The sequence below is a fragment of the Embiotoca jacksoni genome, unplaced genomic scaffold (assembly GCF_022577435.1).
Source record: "Embiotoca jacksoni isolate LCO1_2020_lvr unplaced genomic scaffold, fEmbJac1.0.p SCAF_17, whole genome shotgun sequence".
Classification (NCBI taxonomy): Eukaryota; Metazoa; Chordata; class Actinopteri; family Embiotocidae; genus Embiotoca; species Embiotoca jacksoni.
In genome coordinates, this window is record NW_027185307.1 from 12,072,742 (window position 1) to 12,093,981 (window position 21,240).

The 21,240-nt window shown below is 41.7% G+C and overlaps 2 protein-coding genes and 4 non-coding genes across 7 annotated transcripts; all 6 read left to right on the top strand.

Moving 5' to 3' along the window:
- Nucleotides 1–313: 313 nt before the first annotated feature.
- On the top strand, nucleotides 314–4,853 carry rpl7 (ribosomal protein L7). The gene is made up of 7 exons (XM_069151647.1): nucleotides 314–368; nucleotides 871–970; nucleotides 1,088–1,254; nucleotides 1,697–1,834; nucleotides 2,814–2,923; nucleotides 4,109–4,324; nucleotides 4,806–4,853. Exons 1-6 carry the CDS (start codon nucleotides 355–357, stop codon nucleotides 4,315–4,317), a joined length of 738 nt encoding a protein of 245 aa, XP_069007748.1. The 5' UTR covers nucleotides 314–354; the 3' UTR covers nucleotides 4,318–4,324; nucleotides 4,806–4,853.
- Nucleotides 1,535–1,625, top strand: LOC138199589 (small nucleolar SNORD12/SNORD106). The gene has a single exon (XR_011178356.1). It is a non-coding gene; the product is annotated as a small nucleolar SNORD12/SNORD106 (small nucleolar RNA).
- LOC138199591 (small nucleolar SNORD12/SNORD106) lies at nucleotides 1,972–2,063 on the top strand. Its single transcript, XR_011178358.1, has one exon. It is a non-coding gene; the product is annotated as a small nucleolar SNORD12/SNORD106 (small nucleolar RNA).
- Nucleotides 3,092–3,183, top strand: LOC138199587 (small nucleolar SNORD12/SNORD106). The gene has a single exon (XR_011178354.1). It is a non-coding gene; the product is annotated as a small nucleolar SNORD12/SNORD106 (small nucleolar RNA).
- Nucleotides 4,375–4,467, top strand: LOC138199588 (small nucleolar SNORD12/SNORD106). The gene has a single exon (XR_011178355.1). It is a non-coding gene; the product is annotated as a small nucleolar SNORD12/SNORD106 (small nucleolar RNA).
- A 110-nt stretch (nucleotides 4,854–4,963) lies between the features above and the next one.
- Nucleotides 4,964–13,344, top strand: LOC138199510 (uncharacterized). 2 transcript variants are annotated; one of them, XM_069151645.1, is made up of 8 exons: nucleotides 4,964–5,437; nucleotides 5,520–5,621; nucleotides 5,725–5,767; nucleotides 9,084–9,178; nucleotides 9,494–9,632; nucleotides 10,150–10,257; nucleotides 10,364–10,419; nucleotides 11,945–13,344. In XM_069151645.1, the coding sequence occupies exons 1-8, from the start codon at nucleotides 5,401–5,403 to the stop codon at nucleotides 12,085–12,087; spliced, it is 723 nt and encodes a 240-aa protein (XP_069007746.1). In that variant the 5' UTR covers nucleotides 4,964–5,400; the 3' UTR covers nucleotides 12,088–13,344. The 2 variants fall into 2 exon arrangements, with proteins under 2 accessions (XP_069007746.1, XP_069007745.1); XM_069151644.1 differs by having other exon boundaries at nucleotides 4,964–5,621.
- The last annotated feature ends 7,896 nt before the right edge of the window (nucleotides 13,345–21,240 follow it).

Genomic DNA, 21,240 nt, shown 5'->3' on the forward strand with positions numbered 1-21,240 from the left:
AACTTGTATTTCCTAGCAATTCAATAGGCCAGCCAGTCCCACAAAAGAAAACTAAATTAAAATAAGTATTTCTATTTTATGCAACTGTATACTTCTACTCCATTAAATCCCTATGGCGAATACCGTGGGCCTACCTTCTACTACACAACATTTTGAATAGGCTACCAGCACCACTGCCAACGGGAACTTTTTTTTTAATTTTTTTTTAAATTTTAAAGCATTGCCTAGTTTTAGATGACGTTTGGCCTGAAAGAGAAATTGGCCGCTCAGGCAGATAGAAAGACTTCCGTTGAGGTCCTCCGTTCGTTAACCCGCGCATGCGCAAAGGAAAAGGTCTCTTTCTCGGTGATCGCAATGGCGGACGCAGAGTGAGTGTTTTCCTCTGTATTAAAATCTAAGCACATCCGGCGTTAAAATAGCCATCTTTTGTAAATTTTAAACCATCTTTTAGCTGATTGTTTCCTATACAGTAAGGCAGCTGTAGTATTGTTTGGAATTGCGATTCTTACTTTCGATGGGATCACTTTATAGAAACTGTCCTCACAGCCGAGTAACAACATGGCTGTCTCCAGCCTCGGTAACACTAAAGAAAGATCAATTGCCTGTTTATTCTGTTTAAAAAAAAAAAATGAGAATCGACTATTTGAATGCGTCTTCGACTTATAAAACAATGTGTTTAATGCTTCATAAGTCGTGTCGGTTATTCAGAGGCGGTTCAACCCGTGTGGAAACCGGCAGGTTTAGCGAGCTAGCCGACGAGCGGCAGATGAGGATGAGACGTGTCGGTTTATGGAGAAAGCTTCGTGTCTAAAGAAGATACCGGCGACGTGCTGTCACCTTAAGCTCCAATGATTTCAAATGTCCCGACAGAAAAAAGGTTCCGGCGGTCCCTGAGAGCCTTTTGAAAAGGCGAAAGGCCTTCGCCGCCATGAAGGCCATGCGTGTCAAGAAGCTGCTGGCTGATAAAAAGGTGGGTTAAGCTTGCACGCTTGTAGGGTCCACGTATATCTGAGCATGTCAGTATTTATTTATTTAGGTTGGTTTTTTTTCCCCATTGCATGAACATGTCCTCCTTTTGGCTTTTTAGGCCCGCAAGGTGACCAGGAAGCTGATCTACAAGAGGGCTGAGAAGTACCACAAGGAGTACAGGCAGATGTACAGGCGTGAAATCCGCATGTCCCGCACTGCTCGCAAAGTGGGAAACTACTACGTGCCAGCTGAGCCCAAACTGGCCTTCGTGGTCCGGATCAGAGGGTGAGTGTTGACCCGTTATGTTCCTGTCATTTACACGGATTGCTGCACTTCCAACAAGATATGAAATTCAAACCGGCCATGCAGATATTTACAGATTAAAACACGTGGCAGTGATGCTCTTGGGTTTTCTTTTAGATAGTGTTACGTTGTAAATCATTTTAAGGTAAAAAAAACAAAACAACCAACAACCCAGATATGAATTGAACTGCTGTTTCTGAGACGCTTTGATTCAGTAATGCCTACATATGGTTAATGCAGCAATCCATGTAAATATATCCTCCGAGTGGTTAATGATGCACATTCTTTCCCCGACTGATCGACTATGGTGACACCGGTGTTTAAATTAAGCCAATTGTTTCTGAAACCACTTATCGGGACTAATTTGCGAGCTGTATTCTGATCGTAATCTGAAAGCTAATTGCGTTCATGAATTGTTTTCCAGCATCAACGGCGTCAGCCCCAAGGTCCGCAAGGTTCTGCAGCTGCTCCGTCTGCGCCAGATCTTCAACGGCGTGTTCGTCAAGCTGAACAAGGCTTCAATCAACATGCTCCGGATTGCCGAGCCGTACATCGCTTGGGGGTAAGGTTGTTATTGTTGTTGGACGGCTGTGCAAAAATAGTTTTGAGATCTTAAAACACGAGTCGGGGAGGGGGAGGGGGGGCTCAAAGTCCCGGAGTATTGGTGCCGAGTTCCTCTCAACTAAATGTTCTGTCTGGAATGTGGTTAATGATGCTGAACTTTTTTCCCCATCTTATCGACCGTGGTGAATACTGACTGAAACTAAGCCAGTTTTGTCTGAAACCACATTCCATGACGGTACTACTTTTCTTGTCCGTGTACATCAAGAGGCCCCCTGCTTCACAGATGTTTGGTCTCAACCAACTAGAAAATATCATAACCTGGTTGTTACTGCACTGCACTTCTTGACTGTTGTGATGCCTCTGCGTGTTGGGGATTTACATCAATGTAAAACTTAATGGCAGGAGGTAAAAGCATCAAATGTCTTGATCTGGGTGAAAGAGAAAAAAAGATTGGATATTTGAAACTCCAGATTTATACCACTACAAATAGTGGGTTGGATAGGCTTCCTATGATGCCAATTAAATGTCGATTGTCTTCTTCTGGCAACCTCTGGGTGAAATTGCTTATTCATGTAACTTGAGTCTTCTGCCATCCACACTTGGTTATGTGGTATAAATTGAACATGTCAGCCACATTGAAACATTTAAGCATGTCGCAACATGCACACAATGTAATCAGGGTTTCACCGTTACATGTTGATTGTAAACCTGCGTGCATCTTCTGATTTGGGATTTGACCCACATGTTGTGAGGTGATGTAAAGATACACTCTTAAGTTTGGGTTTATTTTTTTGTTGTTGTAAATACCTCCTAAACTAAATTCAGTGGAGGATCTCGCAAATTATCATTACACAACATTACTGTTTTTAAAAAAAAAAAATCCTTTGTTTGGAAGCCTGTTTCGGTATAATTGAGGTAAATAACAACCATACATTGATCATACTTGTTTCATTAACTCTGCCCTGCGGTTTCCCCAGATACCCCAACCTGAAGTCTGTGCGTGAGCTCATATACAAACGTGGCCACGGCAGAATGAGGAAACAGCGCATCGCCCTCACAGACAACGCTCTGGTGGAGAAGGCGCTCGGTATGTATATACTTTATTTCTACTTAGTACAATGAAGAGGTGCACACATGATGTCAATAAATGATTGTTCTTGAAAGAACCTCAGTGTTGTTCTTCGCTGATACGAAGCGCTGTTTTAAAATGAAATCGCAACCTCGTGATTTGGTTTTAGATTCGGGTCCGGAGCAACATGTGGTTAATGATGCACACTTTTTTCCCCGTCTTATCGACTTTGGTGAAAAAAAACTGAAAACTTAGCCAGTTATGTCTGAAACCACATGCCAGTCCAATAGGACTTCATCACTGGGAGATATTTAGTAAATATCAGTATGTTCATATCGTTTTATTGGTCAGACTGTGGCCTATTAAATCTGGCACCCTAAGCAAGACAGCTTATGATACACAGTAAAGCCATACGAAGCTTTGGGGACTTCCTTTGTATTTGTTTAAAAAAAACTTAAAATGTTAAGGCTTGAAATGCAACGAGAACAAGCCCTGACATTAACATTTTTCCTATTGGATATGACTGTATTGGTGTTGCTCACTCTGAGGATGTCAGTTGAGTAGGTGGTCCTTCAATAGGAATGTGGCCACGTGCATCCCAAACCACCTCCAGATGTCATTTGATTAGATCAGCTCTCGGTGCACCTCGGGGGCGTTTACACCTGTGATCAGATCGGGATGGATATTAATGCCAGGTGTGAACACGGTGACATCTGGTTGCTTTGAAAAATTGTGGCAGCCCCTCAGGAAATAATAATGTACCTAAAGTGTTGGAGTAGACACTCTGGGTCCACTGTCGGCTCGTGCAATTAAACTTTTATTGTGACATAATTGCTTGGTACCAGGTGGAAATGTTTACAAACTCATCATTTCCTCTATGAAATGCCATCTTGCTCAGGTCTTTTCATAACCCACTAATGTGTGATGTTGTGAGCTTTGAGTACGATTAGCCACTGTGGCGTTCCTTAATTTGACTCGAGTTCCCACAGTGTGTCAACACTGCATTTCACAGAAAAGAAATAAGCTCGGGAGTTTTGATGTTGGCAGAGAGGAGCAGTTACAATTTTGTGATAGGACACAGTTTTCTCAGTTGGTAATAACGTGTTCAATCTGCCGTCCTCTTCATTTTTTTTGGGGAAGTAGAAATAGTTGACTGTAAAAGCTGGTGAATGTGTTAAGAGTCCACTGCTTTTTCATCTGCAGGCAAATATGGCATCATCTGTGTCGAGGACCTCATCCATGAGATTTACACGGTTGGAAAGAACTTCAAGCCCGCCAACAACTTCCTGTGGCCCTTCAAGCTGTCGTCACCACGCGGCGGTATGAACAAGAAGACCACACACTTTGTGGAGGGAGGAGACGCTGGCAACAGGGAGGATCAGATCAACAGAATGATCAGGAGGATGAACTGAAGTTCTGGTGAGTTGGGGGAACATTTTGCAGGTCTTGAAAGGATTAATCTCTCATCAGATGTGGTTAATGATGCATATTCTTTTTTCCCCATCTTATCGACTGTGGTGAAAACCAGCTGTGATTAAGCCAACTATGTCTGAAACCACATCTTGGTCTTTAAGCTTCAAATCATCCATTAAGAGAATGAATGATAGGCTTTATTATGACAGAAGTAATGTGAGGGCAAGTCTAACTTGCTTCAATTAATAAAAAGAATAAAAGAACTGATTCATTTAAAGTAGTGTGGAAATGATCTAATTTCAAAATGTGTTGCTGATATTTAGTATAACCTCTTTATTATTATAGAACATCTATTTTAAAAGAACTGTAGAATATATATTGTACTTTGTTGGCAACTTAATCTATTGGACATTGTTTGGTATCTCAAAACTAATGTTTAGTGTCTCAATTTTAACCAGGTCTCTCTTTTTCTTTACATATGTTTCAGGTTTTCAAAGGACACAAAATGTACAATTAAAAACTTGGAAAAAAAAAACTTCTTGTCCTTGTCATTAATGTTCAAATGCATTATACTTCAAGTGCCATCTCATGCAAAGTTTTAGTTTGTAGACCGTATCCCTCTATTTCTATTCAAACGTTATTCACTTAAGGTTTTAACTAAGTTTCCAGTCTATTTTTTCCCGTTTTAAGTGTTGAAGCTTGTTATTGATGCTTAAAACAAAACAAAACAAATCAAAATAGCTCAGCACTGCAGTGTAAATATTCTGGTTGATACGGTATGTTTTCCAGATCTATAGTGGAGGGGGACATATTTTGCTATATCTATCCTCTGGTCTCCTCCAGCGGCTGAGTTGGAAACATAATGACCGGAAGTAAAAAATAAAAAAAAAAGAAATAAAAAAAAAATGACCCAGCAGAACGCCTGCAGGCAAATTGATGAAGCCTGTTTCCATGGTGACGCAGTGACTCTAGCATTTCACCCCAGCGAGCTGGATGGAGCCTAGCGTCGCCGCTCAGGGATAACTAATTCACCGTCAACGATGAACGGATACCCGTATCTCCCGAGGCGCCATGTGGAGTAGATGTTTGCACGGGGGCTCCAACATGATGACCTTCCAGGTAAGCGCACCGGTGCCCGCCGCCGAGGCTTTAATGTCGGAGGGAGGCTCGCCCTGCGGCCCTGATGCGTCCGGATATCCAGCCTACAGGAGCTGGAGGACGGGAGCAGGTGGAGGACGAGCTGCTCTCCGGCAGCAGCAGCAGCAGCAGCTGAGGAAATTCCCCGTCATCAAACCTTTGAGCGGTGAGTATAAAGAGTTCAAGCCGCAACTGCGCCAAAAAAAAATAAAAATCCGTCCGGATGTGTCGTCGGCTTAACGTTGACGTCAAATGAACATCTGTCGTAGGATCCAGGGACGGAGCCTCGGAGAGCGGCTTCACGGTCGGAGGGTAAGACGTGTGAATGTTTTACGGGAAACGGTTTCATCTGTGAACCTTTGATTTGATCTAATAAACTGACCCGTTTTGGGGATTGCTGATATTACCGAGACTGGTTTTCAGTAAATGCCGCAGAGGTATATGGACACTAATTGGAGACGGCATGTCCACGCATGGTGGGAATGACTCCTTAAATTTACGAAGCGCGCCGAGCAGGAGGAGGTGGAGGTGGAGGAGGCTGCGGGGGAAAAGGGGGACGCTTCCTGCGGTCGGGAGGCCCTGATGCTACTGTAATAACACAGCGGGTGAATGAGGGCGGGACGTGGACTTCAGATAGTCAAGAGGTGTGTGGGGGACCAGATGCGTTTTAAGGGTGGCTGTGAGTAGGGAGAACCATCACAACTGAACTTTCTGCCCATTTAGTGACCGTGTTGGTGGAGAAGTGACGCAACGTTGAAGTCAAAGTCACGTTTTGTTTCTCTTCATGTGTTTTCGACACATACGGTGGGCGCAACCACTGTCTTTTTGGGGGAGTTCTTGCCTCCCGCCCCTCGATACTTGGGAAAACACCAATCTGTCTGCCCCAATATAGAGTAGAATATATATTAAACGTATTCTCCTTTTATGAATACTGTTCAACGGTACTGTTTCTTCTCGTTTGGTGTTTATTTTCCAATGTATTTCCTATTGTGATGGAAAACCTTATTGTGTGACTCCACTCCCCCCCCCCCCCCCTTGTAGTTGTACACTTGGTTGCGTCCATGCTCCGTCTTCGATAAGGCAGCCAGCACGGTGTTGTCAGCCGGACATACTATAACAGTATGCTGTGATATTTTGGGGACATTTTGGACCAGATGCTACACTCAAGACATTTTTAAGAATTTTTGGACTACATACAGTATGACATTTGTATGGCAGTTTGGACCAAATACGATACTATGACATTTTGTAGAACATACTGTAGTAAGAAACATTTTGGACCACATACTAAAGTAAAAAAAAACCTCATACTATAGTATGTCGTCCAAAAAAATTTATGTGGTCCAAAAAGTGATAAGAAGAAAACCCTCATACTATAGCATATCGTCCAAAATATGATAAAAAAAAACAAAACGTCATACTATAATATGATTTTTTTGGTGATTTTTTTTTTTTGGCCGAATAAAAAGTCATACTATAGTATGACGTTTTGGATGACATACTATTGTATGACTAGTTTAGACGACGTCTTAAGGTTTTTAAAAAAAAATGTTGGGGAAAAAACCCATCATACTATACTGACTTTTTTTTCTTCTTTTGGATGAATTCATACACTCCTTCCAGCTGGGATTGACCCCATGACCTTCTGTCTGCCAGGCAGCAGCACTAACCACTGTACCACAGTGCCTGTGCTAGCACATTGTTTTTTTGTTTTCCCTTTTATTTAACGACATGTTATAGTATAACTGGTTTTTAAATATTTTGGATGCAAAATAACTTGCGCTATGGTATGATGTTTTCTTCATATTTTAGATGACATATTAAAGACTTATGTAATTTTAATTTTTTTTGGGTGAAGACATACATGTCTCCAGCCAGAATCAAACCCATTATCTTCTCACTGCCAGACAGCAGCACTAACCACTGTACCACAGTGCCTGTGGTAGCATAGCAGTTTTTTTTTCTCTTTTATTTAACGACATGCCATAGAATAACTTGTTATTTTTTTGTTTTTTTTAGATGACAAAAAAGTCATACTATAGCATGACGTTTTGGATGACATACTATTGTATGACTATTTCTTCATATTCACAATTGGGTTTTCCCTCCATAATTGGAAATAAATTGAAAATAAACAGCAAATAAGACCGAAGTATTGATGGTGTTCATAAAAGGAGAATAACACATTTTCTACTTCATATTGAGGGGACAGATTGGTATTTGTTTAAGTATGGGGGGTGGGGGGGGGGGGGGACACATTTCCCCAAAAAAGGCTGTTACGCTCATGATACTACAATATTTTTCTGGACATTTTGCACCAAATTCTATACTCGGACAAATTGATGACATTTTGGACGACATTCTATAAAGTTTTGATGACATTATGGATGACATACTATGTCAGGACTTGTTTATGCCTTTTTTTGACCAAATTTATTTGACATTTTGGACGACATACTATATTATGACAATGTTTTGACATTTTGGACCGAATGTTATGTCCAGACATTTTTATAACTTTTTGGACAACAAAAATGTATATACATATACATATATATAATCCCATTGGAAAACTGAAGCTGTGGGGGCAAATGTCATTCAGACCCCCCCCCTATGTCCATACCATGGTTACACCCTTGACACTGATTGGTTATTGGCTGGTCCAATAGTTTCACAATTAACCTGAGGTCTACTCACAGTAGGATGAAACGACTGGAAACCCTCTGGAGGGAGGCCAGACCCATAAATTTAGACAGAGAATTTAACACAACACCTTCATTTCCATAAACCAAGAACCACAAGACTCGAGGTTCAGCTCAAGGACAATCTCGTGGAAACATTGCAGAACATCTTTTGGGAACATTCAATTAAACGTTTCATAAAGAATGTTCTAAAAACGTTCCGCAACATACGATTTTGGAATTTTCCCTCGGTGACACTTTGGAACGCTCCCTAGCAAACGTTTGCAAAAAAGTTCCATAACAATATTCATACCCCCAGGAAAAATCCTCTTCCCCATGGCGGACATTTTAATTATGATCCTTACTTCTAGCTTAATGTTATAATATCACACCTACTGTTACTTACTCATATGGTCAGACACACCTCGGGACTTTTTGACCACTGTTTACAACAGTGCTATTCATTTCCCTGCTGCGTATCACCGTGGCATGAGGGCCACCTGATGGCGTGAAGCGTCCCTGTCCCTGCAGCCCCGTTCAGCTCGTCCCCTGCGATCCACCACTGGCAAATTTGAGAGAATAATCCCTCCACCGTCTCCCGTACTAATAATTCTAATTTTGTGATTCAAATTCTATTTTCTAATGTAATCATCCACGTTAAGCAATTCAAATTAAAATATCATGTGATGACACATATTTCCGCCCATGAACAAGTCATGTCTGGATTAAATATGCTTCCTATAATGAATCTCAGACCATTAGCCTGAGCTTCCTATTTCCATCATGATGTCCCAGTTCGGAGTCATCGTGTAGGGCAGTAATATTCTTAGCGGTAATATACTTTCTAAAAGATCCTAGAATAATAATTTAAAAAAATCCTGCATGTGTGCTATTCAGCTTTTTAAGATCTGTGTGCTGATATTTGTTTGCTTTTCTTAAATTTAAAGGACACCCAACTTAACCAAAGATGACAAAATGGAATCAGAGAACAATGGTCCAGACAAGGACATCTGTGGGAGGCACTTTCTGTTTGATCAAAAATGTAAGAACTGCAGGAAAGGAGTTGCCCTTTTATTATTACAGCTAGTAGAATGTGTTGAATGGGAGGCTGGATTGCAAACTGCTTGCCAGTAGGGGGAGTTGTCATCATACAAAATGAGCACGGGTTTCATTTCAGTAACTACAAAGTGTAACATTGGATACTTGAGAGCGACGTAGACATTTTATCACTTAACATTTTGAGTTAACAGTATTTAAGATGTTATGTCACCTTCCTTTTTGTTCTATAAATATATATTTCCAGTACTATTGTCTTCATTGGAGACAGTTCTGGAAGGCTAAATGTAGTTGTTTTTAGGTGCGAGGTTAGAGAGGACCAGAACTGTGATTCCTCCACTGCCAAGAGACTACCATGTGCACAGACCTGGTAACCTGCATCCCTACAGCCTGTCCAAGGAGCTTTCCCACAGCCACGCAGGGCGGCCTTTCACCCTAGGGTAACCAGTGGATTAACGTCACTCAGTCCACTAGTCGTACTCTTCGTAGCGTATTTCTAGAGCACAGCGTGCTTTGATTACAGTAATTGTACCAAGCCGCTATCTCATATATGACAAATTAGAAGAATGTGAACTAAGAAAACAGCAGTGAGATACAATTATTATTTTGACATGCAGCATTTATCTGTTACAAAGGGACGCTTTTGAGCTGATTGCCTTTAATGTTTAACAATCTGGCAGTGTGGGCTGATTACAGCTAAAACTGAGTCATTACTTTGCACAGTGTCACAATTATTTATCAGTCTTAGTCCTCCATTTGTGGAAACAGGCATTTGAAGGCATTTAAGATTACAAAAAGAAACAAATCTGCCTCATCTTATCTTTTAAATGAGTGGTCTTCCTGAAGCTAAATATAAATGAAACATGACCGAGAGAGGCAGTAAGTACAATGGATTTATCCCAACGTCCCCATGTGCAGCCCTGTGTCTATAATGTTTTTTTGAATTCTGTGTTCCAGTTACCCTGAAAGATTTGGGCTGGACAACAGACCAGACATTCTCCTTCCCTCTGCTTTGGTCCTCAACGGCAGAAACGTTTTCTCGGTGGAGAACTGCAAGCTCAGCAGGTATATTTTGACTTCAAAAACTCAACGTGACCAAGCCAATCAATCAGTAGTTCACTCAATTATTTCTCAGACCTATGCCACTTCTGCTGTCACCTCTGTTCTGCAGGCCTAGGGTGAATTATCCAACCTACAACCCACTGGCCGTTAGAGACAATCAGAAACGTGAGTTGTTTTGCTGCCCCGGTTTGACCATTCTCAGGTATTTGTTGCGTTCCTGACGCGTAATTTCAGAGCGGGCTGTTTGTGCAAAAAGCGATGAGTCCAACCTTCAACCTGCGCAGGTGTTTATGATGTTGATTTATAGGCAGCAAGCTTGTCTTGACAAAAGCAGGGATCCTGCACCTCATTACTGCCAGTTCAGGGTACCGCATGTTGTTCGTGGTGCGAAAGTGGAGTGACGGGTTCTCAGGTCATTGTGTCTTCATATCTTATTTTACTCGGACGCTCCAGTTTTAAATTGCTAATTTTTATGCCTCCGCGCGGGCCACCGGCCGAAGCCGAGGCGTTATGTTTTTGGGTTGTCTGTCTAAATCTTCTTTTCTTGAGGGAAATGTCTTCAAATTTAGCACCGATTTTTGTTTGGACTCGAAAATGGACCGATTACATGTTGGTGGTCATTGTGACCTAATGAAAAACTTAACTAAAGAATTCATAGGTTAATTACGTACACGGTATATAAGAGTGGATGTTGCTTCTGTGTCTGAAAAATGAGACCAATGCCTTAAGTGCCAAAAACTTCAATACCACCAAGGACCACTCTAGAGGTTGGCTCTGAAAAGCCTCTGGCTCCATTAACTCCCATTCAACTTCTCTCATGATAGACAAAGTCTATCATTTTTTTTTGGCTAAAGTGTCTCCCTATTAGTTTTCTGGCAGTTCATCTGAAAATATTCCAATCATTAGAAAATGGGCCTCAAAAGACATGTTTGGGGGAGGGGGGGGGGGGGGGGCGTGTCTGTTTCAGCTCCAAACCGCTCCGAACTAGTAAGATAGTGACGGCCAAAATCCAAAGTCGAGGCTTCATAATGGTAGTTCACAAACCAACGGGTGACGTCGTGTTGTTAATTATGGCAACATTTAAAACAAAGGTCTAATATAATAAAATGATGACATTTTATGTCCAAAAGGTCAAAGGTCAACCCCACTGTCACATCAACATGTTCTGAAAAAAACACCCCCACTTTTCTGGCCATTATCCAACGCCATAACTGAGAAACAGAAGGGGAGATTTGTGACCATATTTCACATGTGGTCAGATACTGAACTGGTGACATAAATCCTTTGTGTGCACTTTGAAGCCGTGCTGATTGTGTAGAGCGTCTGTGCTGTCAGATTAAAGACGTCTGTGAAACGTCCACCCCTTGCAATTTTTTTAGCTGCTTTGCAGCGACATCCATATTTAAAGCGCAGGCTGCTGTCACAGCCACGACTTAAGTGTTCGATCAGAATCAGTTTTAGAGGCCAAATTCCTTCCAAGTCTTCACTACAAACATCACCAGTTCTGGACGGACGTCGACGGAAACCGCAACTTGGACCGGTTTGGCGAAGGCATGCAATGACGAGGCGGCGATTCTCGTTAACACGGACCGTGTGAATGTTTTCAGCGCGTGTATCGCAGTATTGTGTTCTAGATGTCATCCTCACGTCTCTCGTTCTCTCTCCTCTCTGCTTGCCTCTCGCCGCACAGGCCAGTCCCATCCGGACCCAATGGTCGGAGCCTCCCGCTCCTTCTTCCACAGGATATCTGAGCTGTCCACGTTGGAGGGTGAGACGGTGAGACAAGAAAAGCTCAAGAAAATGAAGAAGCCTCGAAAACCGCCTCCATCTTGACAATCACCTCCTTCCCAGTCGCACTGGTCAAGGATAAAAACGGTCGAGTCTGTGCCAACAGCTGAAGAAAATAAAACATTTCGAGCACCGTGTTCATTTCAGTGGCTCGTTCTCACTGCTTGCTCATCCTCAGTGATATTAGCTTGCTGCCTGACGTGGCTCGTCATCACATTTTGGGATTTCTGACTTCTCTGTGATTACATGTTGTATTGACTCTGGTAGATTAGAGTTTGCGCCCACAAAATACTGATACATATTGAATAATCATTTTGTAGCCTGACTCTCAGCCGTCAGTAGTTTCTTTCAACATGTGTATAAAGAGGATTTAGTTGACCTTTCTGATGCCTGTAGTAACTGTTCTGTATTACTGCCATATTACTCTCTTTATCATCAGTAAGCTGTAGATGGTGTCCAGCTTTAACCAGCTTGAATCTCACTGCAACAGTGTTTTAAATATTTCAAACGCATATTTAAGCTTCGTTAAGTATACATTTATGTATATATGAAATAGTTGGGTAAAACCATTATTGTGCCTTGTTGAATGTCTTCCTGAAATGAAATAAATTTATTTTGGTTATTTTAAGGACTTTCCCTCTTCTTTTTTTTCTCTAGTTACTAATGTATCACTTTATTACTAATGTATAAAAGGGAGTTTCCCACTGCTTCTGGCACACACACACACACACACACACACACACACACACACACACACACACACACCACATATCGACCACCACCATAATCAAGATGCCAAAGAGGCTGCAATGAAACATAATCTGCATTCCATATCTAGAAAACGGTGCCCCCAGATCCCAGAATGTGGTACTTTCCCCACACAATACATTGTTTGGCTGCTGCGTACATGGCAGCTCGCATCTCTGAATAGTCTTGTTCATTGGATTTCACAAAGACAGCAGTCATGGTAACTGTCTTTTAGTTTAGAGAGAAATTAGATCTTTATTATTATTTGAAGATGTAACAGCTGCAGTTATCATTTGTGCTCCTTTAACAATTTGTGAGAACTGATTCGGTTGGAATAGTCATTGACTTCGACATTTTTAAACATTTGAAGTTGTTTCTTGTCTGATAATATATATATATGTAGATGATTGAGGACATCAAATCTCGGGACCTATATTTTTAGCCTGGCTTTTAATTGAATTATTTTTTTTTTTGGATTGAATTGTCTATTTATACATTTCACCTGGTTTACTTCTGTTATTCCTTTTTTGTATTTAATTAAATTGTATTTATGTAGTTGTTTACTCTTTTTTTAAAATGTATTTGACTATTTATGAATGCATTTGAGTTGGTTTTTTTTTTAGTTGGCATAGCCTTATACTTTATTTTAGTATTTGTTGTTGACTCCAATTCCTAATGTTTCCTAATTGCATATCAGCGTTCCTCTGCACCTGTTTTTACAGAGTCTGTTTTTTATAATGTAGTTGTTTAACGGTTGAACGGTAACAGTTGTGTGTGTGTGCATACGTGTGTGTGTGTGTGTGTGTGTGTGTGTATGTGTGTGTGTGGGGGTGTAATTGTTTTTATAGTTTTTTTATTTTTTTTATCAAAAAACACTTTGTGTTATATGTCATTTTTATGAAAAGTGCTATACAAATAAAGTCTGATTGATTGATTTATAGAAATGAGTATGTATTATAGGATAACTGCCTCAAGAGAAGTGACTAGATGCCGCCATAACAACAGGTATGACCCGAGGCAGCGGATGGTAAAACTTGGATTCCAACTCGAGGAGAAGGAAAGGAGAAGTTTGTGACAAAAAGCAAAAAAAAAAAAATAATAAAAAAAATCGACATAAAATCCATAAAACACGACATAATTCTGAAAGTTTGTTTAAAAGACAGCAGAAGTTTACAGGCCTCCAAACTTTGACCTTCACGCTGATGAAAACTGCTCTTGGCACACAGTCTATAAATATCAAAAACAAAAACAAAACAAACAAAAAAAAAAAGATAACTAAATAGTTCTAAAATGAACATTTTGATTTGCTAATCTCTGATGTGTGTTATCTCTTCACTACAGCTCGCCTCAGTTTTCTCCAGTACTAATCAGAATGGCACAGAGACACAGAGCCAGGAAGGCCTTGCTGCTGTCACTTGAAGGGTGACGATGTCCTGCGGTCTGTCACTGAGATCATTCAGAGTGGAGGCCGACGGGCCTGCGAATGACAGATCGAGGCTTCTTGATGATCTAAAAGACTTGCAAGTGCAACCTTGAGGTTTTTGTTTCCTTATTTGTTTCATGTTTCTGATTAAACAAAGCAGAAGAGGGAGCGCAGGTTGGTCGACAAAGACCAGAAACCGTCACCACGAGTCAACGAAGATCAAGGATATTGGTCACTGTGCTCACTTTATATTTCAGGGAGTGTACCTCTAACCTCCCTGTTAAATACAAATGAGATGTTGTCAAACTTCAGCCTCTGTTTGTGCCCCTGCCCCCTCCTCCACTCTGGATGGTGAGGTGTGCATTTCAGGGACACACAGTGACCTAGAAACACAGAGCCATCCCCTTATTCATGCTAAGTGAAGGGGCTGCATTCACGCTCAAACGGAGGCCGGGTCTCCCTCTTCTTGCAGGCTTTTTTACTGTCCCTTTCAAGTGTAGTGAAACAAAATGACCTGGAACAAACAGTCAACAATGAGGCCTTTAATAAGAGCTGTACTGGGGCCTGCCCACAAGTGGTTTATCCTTTCACTGCAGTTCCACAGAGATCTTCAACAACAAGGGACAGTAACAGACCAAAGATTCAACTCTCATTTAACATAACCGTGGTCAGTTTTTTTTTATGGATTTTAGAGCTGACAATGCACGAATGGATTTAAAGGGACAGTCTAGCGTCACTTCATCATTAATAATAAACACTTTCCTGCCTTGTGCTCATCCTGGAGGATTTGCACGATATGCTCCCAGCTCCGCTGGTGCTGTAGAAAAAGAACAGCCAGGTTGTGGTACTGTTTCACCTGACTTGATATTGTGCCAGTGTTATCTCTATCAGCAGGGATCAGAGAATGCTGCCTGTCTGCCAAATTATAACTTTGCCAATGCCTCAAATAAAAAAAATAAAAAATGCCCTAAATATGTTTGGGTCAGTATGAGAGGAGAAGCGCCAAAGAGACAAAAGATCAGAGCTTTGTTACCGCGGGAGGTGGATGACGTGTTGATTCAAATATTGCTTTGTTGCAGCATTATTTAACACATTTAAAGCATTTTGGAAAGTAGGTTTTTTTTTTTGCTGTCCTGCAGGGAGAATGAAATGTGCAGCTCACTTAGCTCTGTCAAATCTGCCAAGGAGAACCTCTAAAGCTCCCTAATTAACACATGATTTCTCTTTTGTTAGCTTGTTGCTAACGTGTTCAAAATCTGAAATGTAAAACCAACAGCTGGTCTGAGCAGTTGCCAGGAAACAAGCCGATAATCCAGGAAGTAATTGGACTCATATCTATCCCTAAAACGGATAATTATTAGTTTTACCTGATGGAATAAACACATAGAGAGCCCCTTATTTTTGGGTTAGCGTTAAACAAAAGACATGTAACGTGTTAATTAGTGAACATTAGAGGTGCTGGTGGGTGGTGGTGCTGGTGGGTGGTGGCGGTGGTGGTGGTGCTGGTGGGTGGTGGTGCTGGTTTGACAGAGCCGGACAACTGTTTCCCCCCGTTAGTGCCAGGCTAAGCTAATTTACTGCTATTTGTAGCCTCGTGTAATCAGACGTGAAAATCAATCTTCTCATCTAACTCCAAGAAAACTAAAACAAGCCTTCTTCCAAAGTTGTTGAAGTATTCCTGTAGCACTGCTGGCTCTAGGATTACCATACTTGCTGCAGGTCAGTTCATCTTGTGAGTGCAACATACCTGCAGTATAACATCCTCTATTTGCACAGAAATTAACTTAAAAGACCTGCCAGCCAATAAAAATTCTTTCTTTACAATGGCTGTAACTCTTTGTCCGATACGTTCTGGCCACTGTGTTGTGAAACCAGTTTGGGCCCTACAAAAAAAACCAACTAAGTTTGTTGAAAGATCCCAAAAGAGAGCTACACAGTGATCAAAAACAAATGATGGAGCAAACAAGTGGCATGTGTCAACAGGGTCTCCTGGCCCGATGGTAATCCGTGTCGGTGTGTTCAATTGGGGCAGACAGAGGTCAAATCTTTGTCTTTGCCATCATATAAACACAGCAGAGCCCCAAACTATGTCAGATGATTGGCAACAGAGCTTATTGTGCCGCAAATATCCACTACTTTTTTTTTTTTTTGCTTATGCTCTCCGTCTTATCTTTTCAGAATGTTTGCTTACAAGATTTTACGGCTGCCAGGTGAAGAGAGCTTTTGTTTTATTGTCCGACCACAAAACTATCTGAAATTTAAAAGTATCTGTTATTGACAGAGTGAGATTTGACATGTTTGCCGACAACACACAAGATGAAATTCCATGGAATGATTTTCAGTGTTTGTCTTGACTTATAGCTTTTGCATTCTGTGATATTTATAAACTTCGCCCTTGGCAGAGCAACATACACATACGCAGGCACTAGTCTAGGGCGCCTAACCTTTCCACCACTCTGTGACATTTCACAGTATGATTTATGAAATCCACCGTGATAGATGCACCCTGCCTCCCGGTCGTTATCATCCCCCGAAGTTCCATCCCTCTCGGAGGCAGGGGTCAGATCCACCCCCCGCCCACACATCTCGCCTCATGTGTCTGCCGCTGCTAATGTCCGCATTGATTTACATACGTATGGAATTATATGCCAACGGAGGTGACTGATGAGGGGACAATTATCAACGATGATGTCGGGCCCGGGCAAGGGAAAAACTTTCATCAATATCGCCGTCATTGTTGCCATTACATTGGCGCCGCTCCAAGGCCGGCCGGCCGAGCTGTTGCCAGAGTGTCATCAGTCCTCTACGCCGCTTAAGTCCTGGACGAGTGTGTTACCATCATAAACAATCCAGCGGTAATGATCTGAAATGAATGTCATCATTACTGGGATGTGCCAGATGTCTTATCATAATAGACACGGTTGTAAGAGCGATTTTAAGAACAAGGGTTGAGAGTCATGATCTGACACGTAATCCTCAGGTACAGAACAGGCACTAAATACGCGCTTTTTAAAAACACAATTCTCTTTCGTCTTTTCACCTGGATTCACCTGCTCTGCGCGACTTATCTGCTCCCCAGATCAACATCCTGTGATCTGTGTAACTTTGATGACTCAAGCCAAGTCAAACACCCAGCGTCTCAGCTCATTAAATAATGACTCGTTGCAGCGCGCAGCGTTTGATATGGCCGGGTACGTCATTCGCAAGAAATAAGATGAAATGCCAGTGCATGGACGAATATAGGCTGTGCACACAAACTACTGAAACTCAAAAAGAGACAAGGTAAAACACTCCCACACACACACGAAACCTCCCAAATGTAAAGAAGCACATGTGAGGAGGGAAAGAGCAATAAATTCAGAGGATGACGAACAAAGGTTTCCATTCATGAGAGACAAACTGGCTGTCCTCATCAGGAGGGAACAAACTAACTCTTTTAAATCGTTTTTAAGGTTAAACATTGAGGTCATGTCATTCCGGCATCATCAGTGCACCTTTGCAACACGCGTCGAGATGAAGAGGTGAATACTAGCATTTGACACACAAACGGTTTGAAACTATGGCAACGCAGGTCAGGCGTTGCTACGGGGACAGCCACAGTTTGCATTCCCCATATAGCCGAGACGGAGCTGGGGTTCACCCTGCCGTCTCCTCGACGCCCGGTGCAAGAAGGGGAGGCACGTACACTTTCATTCCTCACTGAATCCAATCAGCCTCTCTTTGCATCTCTTCCTGTCTCTGCTGCCGTGTTTAGCAAATAAACTTACGTGCTAATGTGACTGGCACGAACTCAGTCGGGGACATGGCAGCTTGTAACAGAGTTTGAAGACCATAAACACACACAATTACTGTTCACCATCTTGAGAAACACTAACATGGGCTTAAGTCTCTTCTCCCCTGGACTCACATACACTAAGAAGACTCCGAGCAGGGTGTGCGGCTGTGGGAAGGCTGATTGTCTTTGACATATGCACAGTAAGGGCAGGAGATCCGGGGTCGGGAGCCTGTCAGATGCAAAACACACACGCTTTGATGTGCACTTCCAACGTGCTGAAGCCACAGCAAACTGATTCAGCTGTAACTCTTGCATCAGTGGACATTTCAGATCAGCACTATAACTGCACGGTATGTGTGCAGAGTCATATTGACAATTTAAGGGCATCCCCTTTTTCATGGACTAAAGTACCACTGGACTTACTTTCGAAATGATATATCCATTATTTGGACCCTTCAAAGTGACTGACAGTTGTGGTTATGCCTTACGTTATGGTAAAGTATACGACCAGATTAGATCATTTTAAATTTAATATTTGCAGATCGGGATGTCTAAAACAGACTGGAGCACTGGAGGTCAGTGTGGGTTCAACCCTCTCAAACTTTAATATACACTGATTTAGACAGATGCTGCTTAGTGATGCCTCTGCTGATGATTATGGTGAAGATGAAGGCTATTACTGTCGCTTGACCTACCTGCTCCAAGGCAAGAAGAAGAATTCAAGGACCCGAATAGACCCCCCTCTGCTCTCTTATTTGCGAGTTTATTTTTCAAGACAGCGAAGTATCCAGATTATTACTAATGTCTGCTCCTTCTCTAGCAGTCGGCGTATGAAGGAGGCCTCATTCCCTGCTAGCGCTGCCTGCAGAGGCCTCATTTGTTTCCCATGAGATGGACGAGGGACTGCTGCAATAAAGGAACACCCTCGGACACTAAAACCCCGTCAGCAAACATAACAGTAAGTTTGCATGAGATCCGATAAAGTGCATAAAATCAAACACAAATCGAGTCAAAATATCAAATAAGCAATATGCATTTTAAAGGCGCGATAGTTCAAGTGCTGGCAGGTGCAAGAGGGCTTCAAGAGTAACTAGTTACAGGGTAAGGTAAAGAGATATGTTTTGAGCTTTATTTTAAAAGTATTAACCGAGCAGCTTCCCTGATATATAACAGGTAGTTTGTTCCACAGCTTTGGAGCGGAGCTGACAAAAGCTGAATCCCCAATTTTTTTTCGGCTGTTGCTGGGAACCTCCAATAAACCAGCAGCAGATGATCTCAGTGTTCTTGAAGGCTCATAGTTCACCAGAGAGTTAGCGATGTAACTCTGTCCGAGCCCATTAAGAGCTTTGAATGAGGAGGAGGACTTTAAAGTCAATCCTGTGTCTCACAGGCAGCCGGTGCAGAGCAGCCAGAACTGGACTGATGTGTTCTCTCCTCTTGGTTCTGGTTAATACTCGAGCTGCAGAGTTTTGGATGAGCTGAAGTCTATCTGTTGGTTTCTTTGGTAGGCCAGTAAAAAGTGCATCACACTAATCCAGTCGGCTAGAAATGAAAGCATGAATCAACTTGTCGGTCTCATCACTTGGTTAATGTGGGCCTTGAAACTTAGATCTGAGTCTAAGATTACACCGAGACTTGTTATCTCTGATTCATCAGTTGCCCCAGATCATTTTCTATGATTTCTCTTTTTGTTTTGGGGCCGACTAGGAGGATTTCTGTTTAATCTTCGTTTAATTTTAGGAAATTATTGCTCATCCATTTATTTATTGCTAAAAGACATTCAGTGATGGAGCGCATAGCTGCATCATCATTTCGTTCAGCGCCGATATAGAGTTGTGTATCATCTGCATAACTATGAAAACAAATATTGTGCTGACTAATGATGTTCCCCAGTGGCAGCATGTAAAGTCATAATAGTAAAGGAGCAAGGCAGCAACCGGTCTGTTGGAAGAAGTGGGCATGGGGTCGGTCTCAGTTCTATATGCAGTTTTTTTTTTTAAATTTTACATTTTACATTATCTGGAGAATTAATTTTTTTGAAACAGCATGTGATGTTATCAGCTTTTCTATAGTGAACTCTACACTACAGAAGTATTTTCTCCTTTAGGAATGTTTTAATTTCACTCAAAGCAGTTAATGTAACAGTCCTGTTAATCAACTGTCAGCGCCGAGCCATATCCCACTGAGATAAAACAATGATCCTCTGCAGGAATGTCACAGACTCACCTCTGTAGAGTAACAGTTTGTGAAAAGAATTTGTTGCTGCATGTCAAGAGTTACAAATTAAGGCCACACTGAAAATAATGTCATGCACACTGGAGCTCCTGCTCGAAGGCTCACTACTCACATCTAAGAAAGTTTCCCTGTGGTATGCAGGATCCTTAAAGTAATAGTCAGATATTTTGGGAAACACAATCATTCAGTTTCTTAAAGAGAAGACTGACACCACTTTCATGTTAGCGTGCTAAATAGGAACTTAAAGGTAGGACATTAGATTTGCATGAGGACTGGAAACAAGGGGAAACAGGTAAACTCATAATCAGCCCTGCGGCATCTGAAACGGATCATGAATTATACCTTCTTCATTTTGATTTTATGGAGGTTTGTGTGCCAGAGTATCTCCTGGGTACAGTGACATCTTGGAGTTCTGTATGATAAGATTACCAGGAAATAATACTTCACACTTATCAGTTTTGTTGTGAGGAAGCAATAAAATAGGAGGTTTTTATGAGTGATTATTATGGAAGCTGTTAGGTTGAATATTTGTTTACCTTTGGACAGAACCTGTTCGGCTGTGGGAAACCCCTTTTTTTTAAAAAAAATCTTTTTTCTAAGGTAAGCTGACTGTCTGCTCACTCTATCTAATGAAATGTACTTAACAAAATAGTAAACTATTCCATTTAACTCAAATAAATATCACATAATTTAATAAACCAAGCAAATACGCTGACAAACTAAAGCTTGAAGAGTTTGGATTTCTGCTAGATTACAGTAACAGGAAAGTGAAAGAAAAGGAGAGAGGTGAGAACTGAAAGGTGGCTTTACCGTGCTGAGCAGGCCCGTAGCACAATTGACTGGAGACCCGCCAAATGCTCACATTCCTCCCTTTTCTTTTGGGACTCAGAGATCTGGGGTGTCAGAGAGCAGCTGGACTAGACTGTCATCAGGGTCACGGTTATTCTGAAGGGACAAGGCGAGAAAAACAAACAAAAACAAAAAACAAAAAAAAAACAGGTGAGGACAAAGAGGCGAG